Source organism: Enoplosus armatus, chromosome 3 (genome assembly GCF_043641665.1).
Source record: "Enoplosus armatus isolate fEnoArm2 chromosome 3, fEnoArm2.hap1, whole genome shotgun sequence".
Taxonomy (NCBI): domain Eukaryota; kingdom Metazoa; phylum Chordata; class Actinopteri; order Centrarchiformes; family Enoplosidae; genus Enoplosus; species Enoplosus armatus.
In genome coordinates this window covers 22846062-22863842 of record NC_092182.1, presented here as the reverse complement: position 1 = coordinate 22863842, position 17781 = coordinate 22846062, and the positions used below count along the sequence as shown (strand labels likewise).

Genomic DNA, 17781 nt, shown 5'->3' with positions numbered 1-17781 from the left:
AGATTTCTGCTGCCTCAATACAGTGGAGGTGAATGGATATTCATTTGTGATGAAGCACTGAACGATGACATTTGAAAAATGGAAAAAGACGGCTGAAACCGATGGCTTGAGGCAATTAAGTGCCCCTATAATATAGTAAATAATGAATGTAATTAATTGCACCTGCACCTTTTTGCTGCTGGGACATGTGAAAATGTCTGCCTTGAAAAAGGCCTATGGAACTATTTTCTACAGGAGAAATAGTCCAAATGTAAACTATTGACAGTGAGGTGTGTGTGGATTATTAACTGGGACAGTGTTTGTGGAAAGGCATGTTTTCCAAATGTCACTTTCTACTTCTTTGAGTAGCACAAATTTAATTCCATTCATCTTCATTGTGTTTCATTGTGGTGGCACAGGGAATTTCAATTATTTTAGCTGATTAGACCTCTTCTCAGGAATGTGTATGACTGCGTGAGTGACAGCTTCCTCACTCTCCTGTTAGCTTTGCTGCACGAGTTAGGGTGGGACAAATGACACTTTATATATACTTTATCATTCTTATTAGTACATGAAGTTTGAGGACCTGAGCACAGACCTAATCAGACAGAATTGGTACTGAAAACACTTGTGTGAGTGTACAGAGCCTTTAAGAGGCGGATATCTCAAAACCATGGCACCAAAAATGAAACAAACTGCATGGTTCTATGTATATTTTCTTTTCTTGTGGTTTGGGTAAAATTACATCTAAAACTTGTGGAATTTATTCCCACATATTTCCACATATGGAAACATTAAAATCCAACTGATAATCAAAAGCTTTATTATTGTTGATGTGGATTGAACTGTAGTCTACATTTCTGTTTGAGTAGGTATATGAATGAAATGACCCCAAATCCTGGTGCAGTCAGACAACATCTTTCATACAGTCAACAAAACAGTTTGCTTCAAGGCCTCAGCACTGTAAATTATAATGTGATAGTTTATTGATTCCTCTGAGGCAACTGTCTTTTTGCTGCCCCCCCCCTCCCCCCTCCATAGGGAGGTCGGCAGTCAAAGTCATCTGCAGTACAGAGCAGCAGCCCTGGAGCTGATAGACAGAGTTAGACAGAGTCTTTCCAAAGGATACTTTAGCTTACTATCAGATAGTTTGAACCCGGGCTCTCCATTTGAAAGACAGCTATCCTGTTTAATGCCTTAAGCAATCAGAATTTCATCAGTCACTATAAAACAAAGTGAAATAAAGTTGAACTACCATTTTATTATATTCGCTTTCCTTGTTTGTTTCACATTATGAGATTTACTTTAACGTTCTAAGCTGAAACAAACCATAAAAGATATTCTCTCTTACAAAGATACACTCTTTGGTTCAGATCTTATCAGAATGATCCCTCTGCAGCCTCTCTACCCGCATGATGAACCCATGCAGGGGCCTTGAGGTGGGGTAAACCTCCCAGCTGTGCTTCTACTGTAGGAAGTGTGCTCATAAACCTCTACTGATAGTGAACCTCAGGGTTTGGATTCCTGTGGGACTTCCTGTGCTGAAAAGAGGTGTCTGTATTTGTGTACAGGTGTGTGTGTGTGTGTGTGTGTGTGTGTGTGTGTGTGTGTGTGTGTGTGTGTGTGTGTGTGTACACTGTATATGTATTGCTGTGTGTGTGTGCAATAGAGTCACAGTGAGGTCTTGGCAATTTCTCATGCAGGGAGATTTCTGCTGAGTGCACATTTCCACTCTGGTTTAGTCAATAGCCTGCCTTTTAAAGGAGAGCTATCAATAGCACTTTCCATCATCAAGGTGTTAAGACTGTCAGCATATCCACCAGATCTGTCAGCAGTTTTAGGATAATATTGCCAAAATTACTTTGCTATTGTTATTGCAGAAATATGGGTATCTTCTCAACACTGCAATGACAGCACATCAGCTTGTTACAGCTATTAGGCCCAAGGCAGCATTTCTCTCATGTGAGTTTTATGTGTGCTTCACTGTTTGATGCTAGTATTTACTTCTGACTTCACTTTTCACCCCTTGACAGATAGTTTTCATTAAATGCACCGCACGGCATGAAAAGACTGACACAAAAGATGCCATGACAACGTGGCATGTCTGCTTTATGTACACAGAGCTCTAACCTTAGAGAGTATAACTTTACTTAACTGAGTTACTTTTTTCACCTTTTTACCCTTTTGCAGCCTTGCAGAACTTTACACTTTTGCCCTTGTGAACAAACTCATCTAATGCTGCTTACAGAACACATTTATTTTTCACAGCCACTTTTTTGAAGACCCCCCTCACCTTGTTGTACTGACCCCAGTTAGATGTGCTGTGAAAGCAAAAGTAAAAGGTGATACTGTAAAAGCATTACAAACAAACATGTGTACTATGCACAAATATAATGAGATCCCAGGAACCAAATAATTGTAGTGCTCTCTAATTGGAATCTGTCATGCACTGAACAACTTTGGGCAGTAACACAGAGGTGCATTGTGGGAATGGTTCAATGTGAGGAGTGGGCAGTTGTTTGTGGAGGAGATTTATGACCTGAGGACAAACAGAGCTCCATCAGTATGTCCGGCACAATGCTTGTGCAGTTATAAAGAACAGCTATGCTCAAGAGAGACCAGGGGGCACAACAGGTAGAGCTGTGGCAGGTAGTACTGCCCTGGCACAGTAGCTGAAGGGAATGGAAACAGATGGAAGTGTAAGATTTGCATTCAGGCAGCTTCCAGGCTGTGCTGTGCCCCAGGCTATGTCATTTGCATTGAAAAATGATTCTTCCTTCTCTCCTTGAGCTATATGACTCACTAGGGCTTATAGACACAGATAAGTTGTGAAGGGGTGCGCAAAGATATGCCTAGATCGATAGCTGCACTGCTCAAATCACTCACACCTGACATGAATGCATACAGTCAGGAAGACAAGCTGTATATTGCTATTGTTCTGGCTCCACTCTTTTTTTTTCCCACAAGCAATTTTAATGACAAGAGATCAGTTTATCGTAAGAAATGTGTTGACAAATAGCTCTTTATTTTGTTTTCATGTGGGTTGAGCTCATTTTTGTTCTTTAGATTGAGATGAATGATCCGGCATCATGGAGAATGCAGCAGAGTAATACTTTACAGTCCTTTGCAGCTTGACACCACCGCAAAACCAAATGGCTACTATCAGTAGCTCTAATATGACATGTTGGCAGGGCATTACATCTACTTCCAGATATGTGGTGGCCATTTATAGCACATGGCACACACATATCCAGAACTAGGACTATATTTATATACAGTTTCTAATGTTTAGAATGCTATACTTATAATAGGTTATATTTACATACATCCTTACATTTGCATTTAACTTTTCAATTCATCTTCGTTTTGGACCAGATTACCAGACTGTTTGGGTATTTGCTGAAAAATTCATTGTAGAAGTTTTTCATGATTGACACTATCTAAATTATTCTCATGTAGTGATTCTTGCCTATCAGTATTTTGTGTATTGTAACACATGCTACAAACTACCTACTGTTAGTTTTTTTATCCATGTCTGCTCTGGGCATGCTTTCCTTTCTTTCTGACTCATAATACACGCTTCACCTGATGCTGTACACTACAAGGAAAGATAATGGTTTGCAAGATTGTTGAATACAGATAGACTACTTCCATTGCCACCTGTAAAGTGAGAGTCTGCAAGGCTGCCTCCTCAACAGCACCAAATTACAGCATTTTGTGCACATCATTTTCCTGTTTCCTGTTTGTCTGCAAGTTGCCCATCACTTTGACCAGCTGCTGATCCTGCTGCTGGCATTGCAAGTGTTACTGAGGTGTTTACCAGAGGGACAGGTTTAATTAGTGTTGATAGGACTCTCCTACACGCGGGTTCCTGTCATAATATCAGTCATGTGGGGGAGGACAATCCCTCACTGGCAGCATCAACACAGGCCATGTGATAGCTGTGTCAACAAGATTTCCCCCTGTGATGTCAGAGTCTGGTTTTAATAGCTGGCTCAGGGCGTGTTTTCATTAAAAAAAGCCAGCGGTGATTATGGTAAGCCGCAGGCATGACAGATAATGATTTGACAGTGCTCAGGGGCAAGTAAAGTAACTCAAGTAACAAGCAGTAGGTGTGATTTTATACTATTTTATTATTTTTTTTTTTTACACATGTGGCCTGATAAAAGTTCCTCTAAATAAGTAGATCAGCATAAGTTATCCAACATACAGCTAAAGTTGTCACTAATAACACAACTTATTGGGAAAAAGTGGCAGAAGCTGTTGCACACAAATAATTATATAAAAGAATCCACTCTGTAATTCTGAATATTTTACTGTTTTCAGTTTCACTAAAGGTCTTATGTGTGGATGGACAATTTTCACGACCAAAGGGCCAGTAAAGTCTATATAGAAAAAAAATAAATAAAGAAATAAAGAAAGCACTCAGAGAGCCCATATTTCCACCAAGGCTGAAAGGTCCTCTAAATGTGTTATTTGATGGTGGAAATTATTTTTAAAAGGTTTAATCTGAGTCTGACCTCACAACTGTCATATGTCTTCTCCAAGTCCACAAATCATATGTAGACTAGATGGGCAAATTCCCATGACCCCCCTGGTCCACTGTTCCACGGCCAGGACGGAATCCGCATTGTTCCTGCTGTATCTGAGGTACTCCTCTTGGAGTCTTTTTCCTCCTGTGACAAACACATGATTATAGTGCAATCCATCCAATCTGTTAATTGGTTTTTGACATATCTGTCAAATAAACAGACAAACAAAAGGGAGAGAAAACATGGCCTCCTTAGTGGAGGTAAAAATGCACAACTGCCCATGTGGAAAAATTGTTTTGCTACTTCCAAAAACGTTACCTCAAAAATATCCCAGCAGCAGCAATATATGTTCTGTCAGACTTTAGGGAGTGTACATTTGCATGCTTGGATAGCAAAGAACTATTTCGACCCCCACCAGCCACTCTGCCTCCACTTCCTCTCACTGAAATTAACTCGTAATGAGGCACACAGCACTCGGTGTTAGTTTAACTGTGCTAACATTTGGGTACCTTCCAGGGCCTCAGCAGCAGCAGCCGAGCCCAGTACGTCAGCTCCTTATGTGGGAGAGGAGCTCCGGGAGCATCCTGTGGTGCCGTCAGCTGTGGAGACGCTGGCTGATTCGGGAGAGCACAGCAAAGAAATCGCGAAGGAAAGCTCCGGCTCAAGGGACATCTCTGAAGGTACAGAACTAAATTACTTTGACAGGGAAGTGATGTACCTTATAGTGTAGATCAAGGGTTCAATTTCAGACCAAAAAGATTAAACCTAAGCTTGCCTTGGGATTCAGGCTCATTCCACCTATGTGTTATAGTGTTCACATCACAGACAGATCTGTTAGAAAACCAACTGGGCCTCCAGAGTTTCGTAAACAGCACCGTGGACCACACCATAATGACACTGGCAATATAAATTGTACCAGTACCAGTATTTTGTTAGTACTGCACATTGCATCCCTTGACCTTGATCAAAGGTGGCAACAACACCATATTATAGGCCTACGGTCATCTTATGGTTATTTGATTTCTACGGTGAAAGAGCCCAGACAAACACACACACACACACACACACACACACACACACACACACACACACACGTACACACTCCATTCAAACACATACCGACACAATACACTGGCTCACATACACACATTCTCTGCCATGATTTGATTTCTACACAGACATGACATGAATCCAATTAATTCAGGATGAGGATCAATAGAGAACCATTTCCATGAGGGAAAATTGCTTTTGGATTTTGACTCCGTCAGCAGTGCTGCTGTTATATGAAGGTGGCTCAGAAATGAGAGATGTAAAGGAGCTGTTTTTAATGTCTCGCTCGTCTGGTGTATTTTCACACACAGGCCTCTGCTGCCATTTTGAACGTGTACAGTATATTTAAACTGATTGAATAATAACATTATATTAAACCTCTCTCCTAGATATCTAAAATGATACTACAGCAAGATTAAAAGATAAATGAATACTACTCTTGTACGGAACTTAATGATTAATCTGTTACAATGCTGCATTTGTGTTTTTACATGTGGTACGTTTTAGTTTTAGTTTTCAAACATCAGACTCCATGAAGTATTTTGCATATGTATGAACATGCTATGAAGGGCAAATTTGTTTATTGTTTTGACCAAATTATATGGATCATGATATATGATAAGTATTTCCTGTTTGTAACCGCAACCATGTCCCTTCACTCCTCGGTTGTGGTCATGGTACATTGTGATGTGATTATCTGACATTGTTTTGCAAAAGTTTTTTGTTTGAGATTTTTGCACTACTAGGATATATTCATAATGGCAGTGTATTTATTTGATTTGCTGCTGTGTGACCTTTGAATGAGTTTATTGGAGTGTCATTGTAGAGAAAAGTTAAATAAAAGTGAGAAAACACAGTGAGGAACTTCTGGTTTACCACGTTTGAAATAACAAGCCATGTTCCCAAGAGGCCCAGTCACTTTGCAGATATGCTGATATTCAGGCTGATAGCCCAAATCCAGTTGTTTTCTTCTCTATTCTGAATCCTTTTTGAATCCACAAGTGTAGGAAAGTGAGCGAGATATAAAGAACATTTGTGTAGCTAATCCTCTTTTGTAGGAAAACAGTTGCTCTTTGTTCATCTCCTGGATTCTGTCCAAGGTTATTTCGAATTTTAGACTGAACTCTGCTGAATAATCCATGACAGAATACACATCTCCAATCAGATTAATTGAAAACAGTAATTGTTGCTGTTCAGGGCTTAGACGAAAGTGTTGCAAACAAATCACAGTTTAAAACCAAATCAATAAAGCTCACTGAGCTAAATTAGGCTGAAACACTCTCAAAGCAGTTAATGACAAATCCTGCCGAGCATGGAGATAGAATGGATCAATAGCTCAAACAAGCTGGATACAATCATGTTGCGTCATATGGACAAAACCATTATGGCAACATGCACAGGCGATGTGCCAGATCTCCCTGAGGAAGAAGACCTTTAAATGCAAATTGTGCATTAATTATGTAAATATTCAAAGGCTGTGTAAATTCCTCACCAGAGGCGAGAAGATCCGGCGTCTTTTATCTATTCTGTGCTGCCAAAAGGATTCAGGCAATGTGGTTTGGGGGTGTGTGTGTGTGTGTGTGTGCGTGTGTTCGTGTGTGTGTGTGTGTGTGTGTGTTGTTTTTGGGGGAGAAATGTAAAAGAATGATCTAACAACAGGAGGTGCACCTATCAAACAGAAAGGGAGATAAGATAGAAGAAAGGATCTGCTCTTTTTCCAATTTAAAACTGTTTACTTTGATGTTACTGGTTTACTTTGCCAGCTGTATGCGTGGCCGAAGCTGAGCCACGGACGGTGGAGGCTTCAGAGGTGATCTATGATGACGTTCCAAGTGAGGACCCCCTCTCTCCTGATGACGGTTTGTAGCTGCGACAGAATTATGTTTGTTTAGGATGTTTCGTCCACTCGTGAATCTTGGTGTAGAGCTTCTGATGTGTAATGTTATTGTGTGTTTAGCAGATATGATCTATGAAGATGTTCAGAGAGACAGTGGTCCTCTGGGGGCAGACAATGGATGGAGCTCCAGTGAGTTTGAAAGCTACGATGAGCAGTCTGACAACGAGACCAAACTACCAACACGGAGCAAGGTAGTATTGCTGTGTGTGTGTGTGTGTGTGTGTGTGTGTGTGTGTGTGTGGATGTGGATGCATGGCCAGGTTGTTTTGGTTGCTTTCCAACTCTTAAAAAATAATCAATCAGAATATTTCACCTCCTGCTCCTCTTCCGCAGTTTCTTTATTAATGTATAGAACTGGAAGGAAACTATAAAGAACATGAAACATGTAGAACAGGCTGTCTAAGCTTCATACTTTCATTGTGGGATGAAAGTAAACAACAGGCATTTCTGTTTGAAAAGCCTCAGATCTCTTTGCCTCTTCTCTGCTAAGGATGTTGTTCATCAGTGTTGTGCTGCACAGCTACACAGTGTCAGTCTTCCACATGATGGCACTGTGTGCACATTCACATTGTGCTGCATTTCCTTTATGCTTCACCAGCCTTTAACGTGCATGTACCGTTGAAGGCACAGCGAAACTTTGGAGCCATACTAAAAAAAAAAGTATTTTGCTGAGTTGAATAATCTATCTAATGTATAGATTTATACATACCTTTACATATTTTTACATATTGAAGGTGTCTATCTTTGGATATAATGCCATTGTAATCTAAGAAAATCCTGAGTTAAATCAGTGTGTTGAGAGATGAGGGAGGCCACAAGAAAAAAAGATGTTAGTTGATTTGGGACTTAAAATGTGTTGCTCAGGTAATTATAAGAAGGTGTGGTGTGAAAATCCCCCCCAGTTCTCTCGGCATGCTTGTCCCAGGCCACTGAACAAAAGGAAGGATTCAGCTGCACTAGTTTAACAATTAATGAAGGAACCTTGACAATTAGGGCCCAGCAACCCTTTTTCGGCGAGTACAGCCTTCATCAAAAACACATTGTTTTTAATTAGTCTCGCCCGATTAATTTTTCACCAAGTGTACCTGAAGTTCTCCTCTTGTTCAGTTCACTGCTTAATTCGAGCTGCGACAGAGTTTGCTTCTGTAATATATGCCCTAAACTGCCTGTATCCCTCCCCCCACCCTTCTATAAATCAGTGTCCATTAGTCTCATACAGCATCACCCCTTTGACCAAAGCAGTGCTCCAAGCCTTCACTCTGTGTGCTTGTGATTAATTCCCGATGTTGCTTAGCTTGTTTTGCCTTGATCACTTTGCTTCCATTTCCCTTTTCTATTTCCTCTCCCCTACTCCCCTACTTTTTCTTCCTCCCTTCACCTCTTGTGGCTAAATGCGACCCCCCACCCCCCATGCCTTGCCTACCCCTGTCCAACACCTGTAGCTCTCTCCTGAAGTGCGTCGGCTGAGGGAACGATGTGCCAAGACCAAACGTGATCTGGCCGTGAGGCTGTCTGGCAAGCACAACTATGACATCAAGGTATATCTGCAGCAGCAAGTGAACACAGCTATGTCGCACTGTTTCTTAGCAGAGCTCAAATCACTCTGCTAGATGTTTGCCGGTAGGTTTGATGATCACCCAGAGCTGAAATACGCTGTCTTGTATGCACTGCTGACTCATAGGCTTAACTGACCCTCTGCACCATCCTTCCCAGCTTTCCTTTGGACTGTGACTTTGCTTTGAGACTCTCTGTCAGTCTCTCTCTCTCTTTCCCTGCCTAATTTAATATCAAGACGCATTTATGGGGCACATGAATTATTAAATAATATTCTGCGTATTTACTTCCATAAACATCAGTGCAACTTGCCCCCAATTAATGACCTACTTTCGTGAAGTAGCATAATTTAAAAATACTACCACCCTTGGTGTATTCTAGGTCTGTGGAGTCTGGTTGCAGGGCCTCTGTGACGCTCAGGGTGGAGTTTGTGGTCAGCCGAATTCTCCCACACTGAGCAATGCGGCTCTGTTACTCTGATGTGGAGCTCACTCTGTTACCATAATCTCTCCATGATATGCTCATAGACTCTCTGATTAGAGGCTGTACAGCGACCCACAGGGAGTCACAGATGGTGAGATTCATGATGAGCCCACTGAGCGCCACTTCTCTCCATCTCTCTGCAGAGGAGAACCGTAGGTTATCAAGTCTCCACAGCATGGCGCTTTCCTCGTGCTCTAATGCTCCTTCTTTGTTTCTGTCTGCTCCTTCCAACCAGGTTCAGCAGCTCATGAAGGCGGCGAGAAGCGGAACGAAGGATGGACTTGAAAAGACCAAAATAGCTGTCATGCGAAAAGTTTCCTTCCTACAGAGAAAAGATCAATTGGGTAATGCATGTATGAAAGTTATGCTATTTTGAGTAATAGGTATTGGTTATGAAGTTTGTTTTTTGTAACTCCTTATAGTTGACTCTTTGAACATTAGACAGTTGCTTATATGTAAAGCTAGCCAAGCCAAAGTAGTGTTCAAGGCAGATAGAGTAGAAAGTCTTTTTTTCTTTGTACAAATCCCTTCAGGGGGAAATGAAAGCACTGTGAAAAGGAAAGATCTCACTGATTATAACTATAATAAATAAAACAGACAGGCTTTCTCAGCTTTAAGACAGAGGATGTGGTCGAGTAAAGTTTTTGATGTGCGAGAAGGAGAACGATGAAGCAACTCATGGTGGCGCGATATAGGTTGTGTTATAGGAACCCTTGCCTAACAATAGAGAGAGATTAGCATCCATTAATGGAGTATCGAGCAGCTCCATAAACCATAGACACCAGACCCACGCCTCAAACAAATCTCCCAGCCATCACAAAGAGGTAAAGAGGCCAGTGCTGCTATTTTTAGGTGTTGATCAAGGGAAATCTGCACGGCATTATATTTCTTTTCCACCAATCCTCTGTTATCATTCCAAAGTCTTTAATTGGAACGGTGGAAGCTTCTAGTATCTACAGTGTGTCTTTATGGTTACGGGTAAAGTGGGGGATTTTTTTTTTTTTTTTTTTTTTTTTTTAGACTGTCGATTGTCTTTGTGCCAATGCCGAGATGAGAATGTGTTGGATCGTGTTTTTGCAGACACACTTCTCTGTGCCTCCTTTATTCCTACAGATACAGTATTGTTTTGAAAGTTTTTTCTTTTTTTTCGAAGGCCTCTCTCTCTCTCTCTCTCTCTCTCTCTCTCTCTCTGTCAGGTAATATACTTAGTGTGTCGCAGTGTCTCCAGCTGCAGTGAGATCTGAAGGCTGACTTTCCTCTGTCTCATTCTTACACACACACACACACACACACACACACACACACACACACACACACACAAACTCTTTCTCTTTTTAACCTTTCTGTATCTTTCTCCTTCATTTCTGAATGTCTGCAGAAGAGGAGGATGATGCAGGATACCTGGATGTGGCTGTGTCAGAAGAGAAGCATCCTCCTCCACAGCTGAGCCCCATGCCAGAGGGGCTGACCAGCCACCAGGTGCACCTGACAGTTTCGACAAATATTTCGGCTTATTTTTTCCTCAATAAATGTAGCCCCTCTTATATAGACATGCACTGTACTTAACATCTAGCATTTATGTGAACATTTTCTGTACTCAATAGCCTTGAGATAAGGCTCTAGGCTGCCATGTTAAAAGCATTCATTTGTTATTTCAGTATTTTTACATATCTATATCTCTGTTCTCTTAATCCTGTTTGGAAAAATGCGTGTTTTATAACCGCTAGAACAGCCATTTCCATGTCAGAGGAAATCCAGTGATTCAGCACTCCGGTGAAGGCCTTGTTCAAGCAGACCTACTCCTCTTCGAGTCTTTTTCCTCCTGTGACAAACACATGATTATAGTGCAATCCATCAACCTGTTTTAGTACTTAACTAAAAGCATACCGCACACCGCAGCCCCATCATGTCCTCTTAGTGCTAGATTTCCTGACTGGTCTGTTGTGTACGCAGGTTGTCAGACGCCATATCCTCGGCTCCATCATTCAGAGCGAGCGGAGCTACCTGGAGTCTCTCAGGAGAATCTTGCAGGTGAGCTGTTAAGTCCCTGTTGTCCTCCTCTGCCACATGCAATATCTCCGCCATTTAGCTAGTATGAATTACACTGAAAAGAGAAGCGGTGATATCCATCTTATTACCGAGGTGTCCCAGCATAAATAATCCTAATAAAACAGCCGTTCTGATTTCTGTGGCATTGTGCTGATGCTAAGAGAGAGAGACCGTCAGGCCTGCGCAGGATGGGGTGCCGCCTCTCCTCTTTAATCTCTTTTTAGTGGGGAAAAGGAGATTTGTTATCTCCTCATCACAGAAAAATAAGAGGAACACCTACTGAAATGGAATCAGCAGCAATCAATGGCCGCCTTATGCACCGCAAAATCTTTCACTGTCAAGATACAATGCGCTACCCTCGTTGTCGAGTGACATGATTGCGTGTGATACTTGGGGAGGTTTAGCTCTTTTGAAATCTCTCTTGTTATTCAGACAGTCCAGTCAAGTGGTAAATGCAGTGTCTCCAGACAGATAACATAAAAAGATGAAAGGCCACAAGCACAATTAGACATTGAAGGTTGTAACTTTCATTATTGCTGTAACACAGATTGCACAGTTGTGCTGCGTGCCCATGTTCCCTCTGTCGATGATTCATTTGCTGTGATGGATTTGCGGAGATAAGACCTGCAAGACATCAACAGAAATTACCACCACTGTTGCTCAGATAAATTAATTTTTTAGTCTTAAATGGTGTTTTCATCTTTCATGTTTGGCTTGTACACAATATTATCTATACTTCAGCATGTTCAGATTCAAAGAAATCGTGTTTACTGGCTTCCACAAAGAATATTGTCCACAAAGAGCCTGTCAACTCATTTCTGTAGGCTATGCTAATATCCCCATGAGGGCTGACTGAAGAATCAATCAATGCCTCTTTCACCATGTTGCATCTGTAACTCTTCGCTGGGAGCTGCTTTTTGCCATTATTATTCTGGCTTTTATGATTACAAGTCACCTTGAGTTTTGAACATGTTTGCTAGTGGCAAATGCTGTTTTATGGGTGAATCATTTGCATTGATGTGCTTCCAAGCACCATGACTACAATTCCTTGTTTTCCTCAATTCTTAGGATATTGGTCTGTTACCCCTCAGTTGTCTTTTTATGCTGCTGAAAAGAGGAGATGCTTCAGGAAGGTGGACTGCTGATTCATCTTGAGCACCCACCCCCACACACAAACAAATATGCACATATCAGCTACAATAAAAACCCAATTTTCTCTCAAAATCTCATCAGGAATACCACAGACCACTGATGGAAGCGGATCCACGCATCCTGAGTCCAAGGAAGATCCGGCCTATCTTTTACAGAATCAGGGAGATCACTCAGTGCCACTCCATGTTTCAGATTGCACTGGCGTCACGAGTGGCTGAATGGGACAGCAGTGAGAAAATCGGAGACTTATTTGTTGCCTCGGTTAGTGTGCGTGCATGTGCATGTTTTTGGTGTGTATCTTGTGTGTGTGTGTGTGTATGTTTGAGTGCAATCTTTGTTTGTTTCTGTCTAAAATGCAGTCAAAGACTTGCATTCTGGGCGAAAGCACTCATTTCTCTTGCTATTTCTATCTAACTTTATAACACAATGTCTGCTACCAGAGTTATAATGAGCTACAGGTTTTAGATTGAACAAACAGGGATAGTTTACCCCAAACATGGAATCAATTACTTTTCTGATAAATATCTCCTCTGCATCCAGTGCCCTCTGAGATACATGTTTACACATTTTGGCACTAGAATAATAGTGTTCAGTGTGAGTTCTCTGTTGTGAGTCTCTACAGTGTGCTCATCCATAAGGCCCGCTCATTATTTGCCTATTAGGGAGGCTTATTCGACCCTTGTCTTCCAAGCTGGCCATTATAGGGCTGTTCCATTGATATCCTAAGACATACCATCAAATGAGGCCACACTGGAAAAGGAAAGTGATGGGACTGTGTACTCCTCATTGAGCTGCCTCTTTTTCATGTGGCAATGTATCTGTACCTGCATGGCTTGTTGTAATATCTGAGAGGCAAGATCCTGAAGGAGGGTGTTTGCAAAGAAGTTTAATTCCTTCATGCGATTTGCTAATTCCCCACCACTCCTCAAACTGCCACTATCAGCTGCCTGGTGTGGATTTAATTGAGGAGAGAGAATAAATGTCTACCGCACAACAGACACACCCCCTCCCTCACACTCCGCCACCTCATTCCTCTTTGCCCAACTTCTTAAATGGCTCGTGAAGGGTGTTGCGGTAACTGGAATGGTAAACAAACCAATTTTTTTAAAGTACTATACTTAAATGACCATTTTCTAGCCACTCTTTACATTGAAATTACCTACGGGTCGCCCTGCAAACAGGATGGTTAGCCAGACATTCAAGATGTCAGAAGATATTACATGACTGTGTTTGTTGATGCTGTTGTAAAGACCAAAAAAACAAACACGGCAGGGCACAAGACCCTCTTATTGTAGGGCTGTTGTTACAAATTCAGATAATTATGATTGTTTCTGTTTCCACAGTTTTCCAAGTCCATGGTGCTGGATGTATACAGTGATTACGTGAACAACTTCACCAATGCCATGGCTCTCATTAAAAAGGCGTGCATGTCCAAACCAGCTTTTCTGGAATTCTTAAAGGTGAGCTTCAGACCACAAAAATATACTTATTTTATGTTGTTTTCCCTCAAATTCCAAATTAAAAGAACCTAATTGTGCTGTAGCTCCTCTGTTTGTTTTCCTCTATAGTATTCAGCAGATGCTGAATCTGACAAAGCCCCAAAGCTAAAGGCTTCAATAAAACATACTTCTCAGGTTTCCAAAGAGACAGACAAATAGTGTGTAAAAAGGTGGTTATTTACACAAATACAAAATTGTTATTTACATTGGGTTCATGGATGGTATTAAAGTGTGTCCTGTCTACCATGTAGTATTTTAAGGCGGCCAGGTAGCAGACATGTCCTGTATGTTGAAATCACACTATTATTTTCCGATTTGGACAAAAATGTATTTGTATGCTTCTTTATGCACTTGACATTTAGTATATCTTGAAAAGCTCCCATGAGTTTTATAATGAAACACGTAGAAAATATCCAAATTAATTAATTCCAAAGCCCCCAACCAGAATACAGGCTGACTCACAAAAAAATAGGAAAATACAATACTTGTGGTTAATCTATATGTGGAAGTGGAAATGTTCCACAACCAGAGACAATCAAGATGCATTCTGCTGTTTATTTAATGTTTCAGTTATTAGTTAGGGATCACGAACAAGGAAAAATAGTTCCCGGGTGCATGTAGGGTGCCAGGAAATCATTTAAATGTGCTGAGTTGAACAATTCCCTTTGCGCCCAGCATTCATGCATGAGTATGACCTGGATCATTGAGCTGTAATGCTGATTTACAGAACCAGATCACACAGCTGACAGCCCTGCATGTTACTCCAGATAACATGTGTCCCTTCCTTTCAGCAGAAAGGTTCCTCTGTCTCTCACTGGCAATGTGAAGACAAACCAAATAATAAAGTGGCTAGACACAGACTGGAAAAAACACTGAACCAATGACAGATTCAAAGACAATGTTGCTTTTAAAAGATTGTGGGAGGCACTGACTGCATGCACATGACCATAAGCATGCAAGGGAAATCTGCAGGGATATTTAGAGTTTGAACAGAGTTTGCGAATATTACGAGGTAATATGAGAGCTGTACTTGCAGAGAAGCATCTAGGTGAGTTCAGTGTAAAGAATTCAGTGTAGAATTTTCTCAAGTTATAAAATTGATTCTCATTCTCTGGATAAATAGGATAAATAACATCTCTATTTCTGTACACTGGAAACAGCAAATCAAACAATACTTAAAATCTATATAAATGACACCAATAGCAGTGTTAGAAGTGGTGTACATACAGTGTAGTGCAGCATTATTCAGTTCAGTGGTGAAAGCCGTTGGCGGAGGCTGCTGGTACTTGAATGGCAGGACTTATTGTTGAACCTGCTGGAGGTGTCATGGGCCTAATGCAGTTCACATCAGCTGTGGAGGGAAATGTCCACTTGACAGGTCAAATGACATATCCAGTCTTACCCATTTCCCCTTTTTCTTGACATCAACATTGTCAAGTGTTTTAACACAAAAGTTGCATGAGGGACAGTTCCATCAGTTCCAGCATATCCGTAAATGCTGTGAAATGAGGTTTCTTGCTATGCTGTTAAGGTTGCCTGGCAACCAGTGCAATTCTACACTGTAAAGGAAGGTGGCAATGCCAGAAATACATCTTAGAGAACAAAGTGAAATGTTCCTGATTCGTATATATCACAACTACAGAAGATGCACTGCAGATGTATGTCTTTTGCATTGTAATTTGTACAGTAAACCTCCTTAAATATACTATAAATAGCAACTAACAAATCCGCTCCGTTTTCTGTTTGGAGAAAAAAAATCACAGCCTGCTCTATTTCACACAGGTTTCGCCCACTAATGGGATCTTAAAGCTTGACCACTCTCCTCTGCAGAGCAGCACACTGAAATTTGCAGCTACTTGTTCAGCCAGTCAGGTCTAATCTTTTCCAATGGTACTAGAATCCACATTCATTCAGTAACTGAAAGAAAAACATGACATTGAGACGACTTACCTGTGGTCAAAGAAAACCACCTCTACCTTGTGCTTTTTAGTGCTGCCCCACCTTCCCAGGTGTGGCTGATTCTCATTCTGAACATGCCACTGCCGGCATCCAGAAGGCTCTTGGTTGTTTGGACTGCAGCTTGCTTACCTCAGATTATCAGAAGACAGTGGTTAGGGTGACAACGGTGCTGGCTTTCTTGCGTCAACCTACATTCCGACAAACTCCAGCTTGCTCTACAGATGACACCAGAGGATGAAGGCCTGCGTGGGGGAGTGGGACACTATCCCACTCTCCGCGGAAGAGACACGCTACGCTAGAGGTATGCACGTGTCCAACATTTTGGACTCGATCCGAAAAGGATTACTGGAAAACCGGACGGGCATGAATTGATTAAACAAACAGACCTAATCCAAAAGGGCACAGAGAACAGTCAGGCTCAAGGCCTGATCCAAAAACCAGTCCCTGGTTCTGCTTGCCACTTCTTCTTGGTGGGGGAAACAGCTGTCCTACATTTCCACCTCAAAAAGACAGATGGTGATCTCTGTGGTGTTTCCTATTGGTGATTATTACAGGAAAGACCTCTCTATCAACTGAGAAAAATCTTGCCATGTCCTGAGAGATCAGTCATGTGAACTACTGCTGCATTGGCATCATCTCAGGCAGTATTATGGTTTTAGACACCGTCGGTGTTAGACAGGTTTGACTGAACATGGCTGCCCTCCAAGTAAGCGATAGAGAGGTTCTCCTTACAACCTCTCTCACCCACAACTGTCTCTCTACTTGACACCACTCAAGCATTTTCAGTGCATGAAGAAGGAAAGAGCCCATCTCCAGTGACATCTTAACTTGGTCAGGTGTGGTGTAAAGATTTTACTTTGTGCTCCTCTGACTTTGCATGGCATCCATTCAGGGATCTCCTTTGTTTTACAAAGTTACTTGTGAGACGTTATGTATGTGTGTAGTTGCCTAACATTGGATCTGGCAGATAAAAATAGCATCATTGAGATCACTGCCTCCCTACCCTCACATGTGACTTAATAGTTGGGTGACTGCTGGCCACTGACTACTGGGGTCTCCTTGTAGTGATTGTGTATAAGGTGCCTTCTTAGGTTGGTGCTTGCACTATAGTTACAAAGAGGCTTCCTCTTAAGGCCCATTTACACGATCGAAGTGCGATCTCAGTCTGTCCCAGATGAAAGAGAAATGGGGTGAAATCAGAAATAGTGGTCTTCAATCATACTGTGAGACAAATCTCCCAACTGCTGACACAGAGCATCGACGACCAAAGACAAGCTGTGTCAGAAATTTTGGACCAAAATCCCACAATGTGACTGCTGCTGTTACCCACGTTCACAAACCAACCATCTGGAATTCAACATGAAATGATACACTGGCGTTATGCTTCTGCTAATACTGCTGCCAAGACTTTCTTTTACCTATCTCGCTCAGAGTGACATACAAAGGAGCCCTCTAATCTTCAGCACCGTAATTGCGACCTGCCAAACTCACATTATGCAAATCCAGGTATTTCCGTAATCGATTATGTCGATAAGTCGCCCCAACCCTATTCATGGATGACTAGTTTGGTCAGATTACTCCTTATATAGGGTCAGTACAATGGGAGAATGTCAAATTCATCCTGATG

The 17781-nt window shown here is 41.6% G+C and overlaps 1 protein-coding gene across 1 annotated transcript in view; it reads left to right on the top strand.

Annotated features, from left to right (window-relative positions):
- Positions 1-17781, top strand: part of arhgef10la (Rho guanine nucleotide exchange factor (GEF) 10-like a) — an 85215-nt gene that overhangs the window by 3353 nt on the left and 64081 nt on the right. Inside the window, exons 3-11 of the mRNA XM_070902476.1 lie at positions 5028-5191; positions 7325-7420; positions 7519-7649; positions 8901-8996; positions 9731-9839; positions 10874-10974; positions 11449-11526; positions 12778-12957; positions 14040-14156. Of these exons, the coding sequence (XP_070758577.1) occupies positions 5028-5191; positions 7325-7420; positions 7519-7649; positions 8901-8996; positions 9731-9839; positions 10874-10974; positions 11449-11526; positions 12778-12957; positions 14040-14156 (1072 nt within the window). The remainder of the gene's footprint in view (positions 1-5027; positions 5192-7324; positions 7421-7518; positions 7650-8900; positions 8997-9730; positions 9840-10873; positions 10975-11448; positions 11527-12777; positions 12958-14039; positions 14157-17781) is intronic.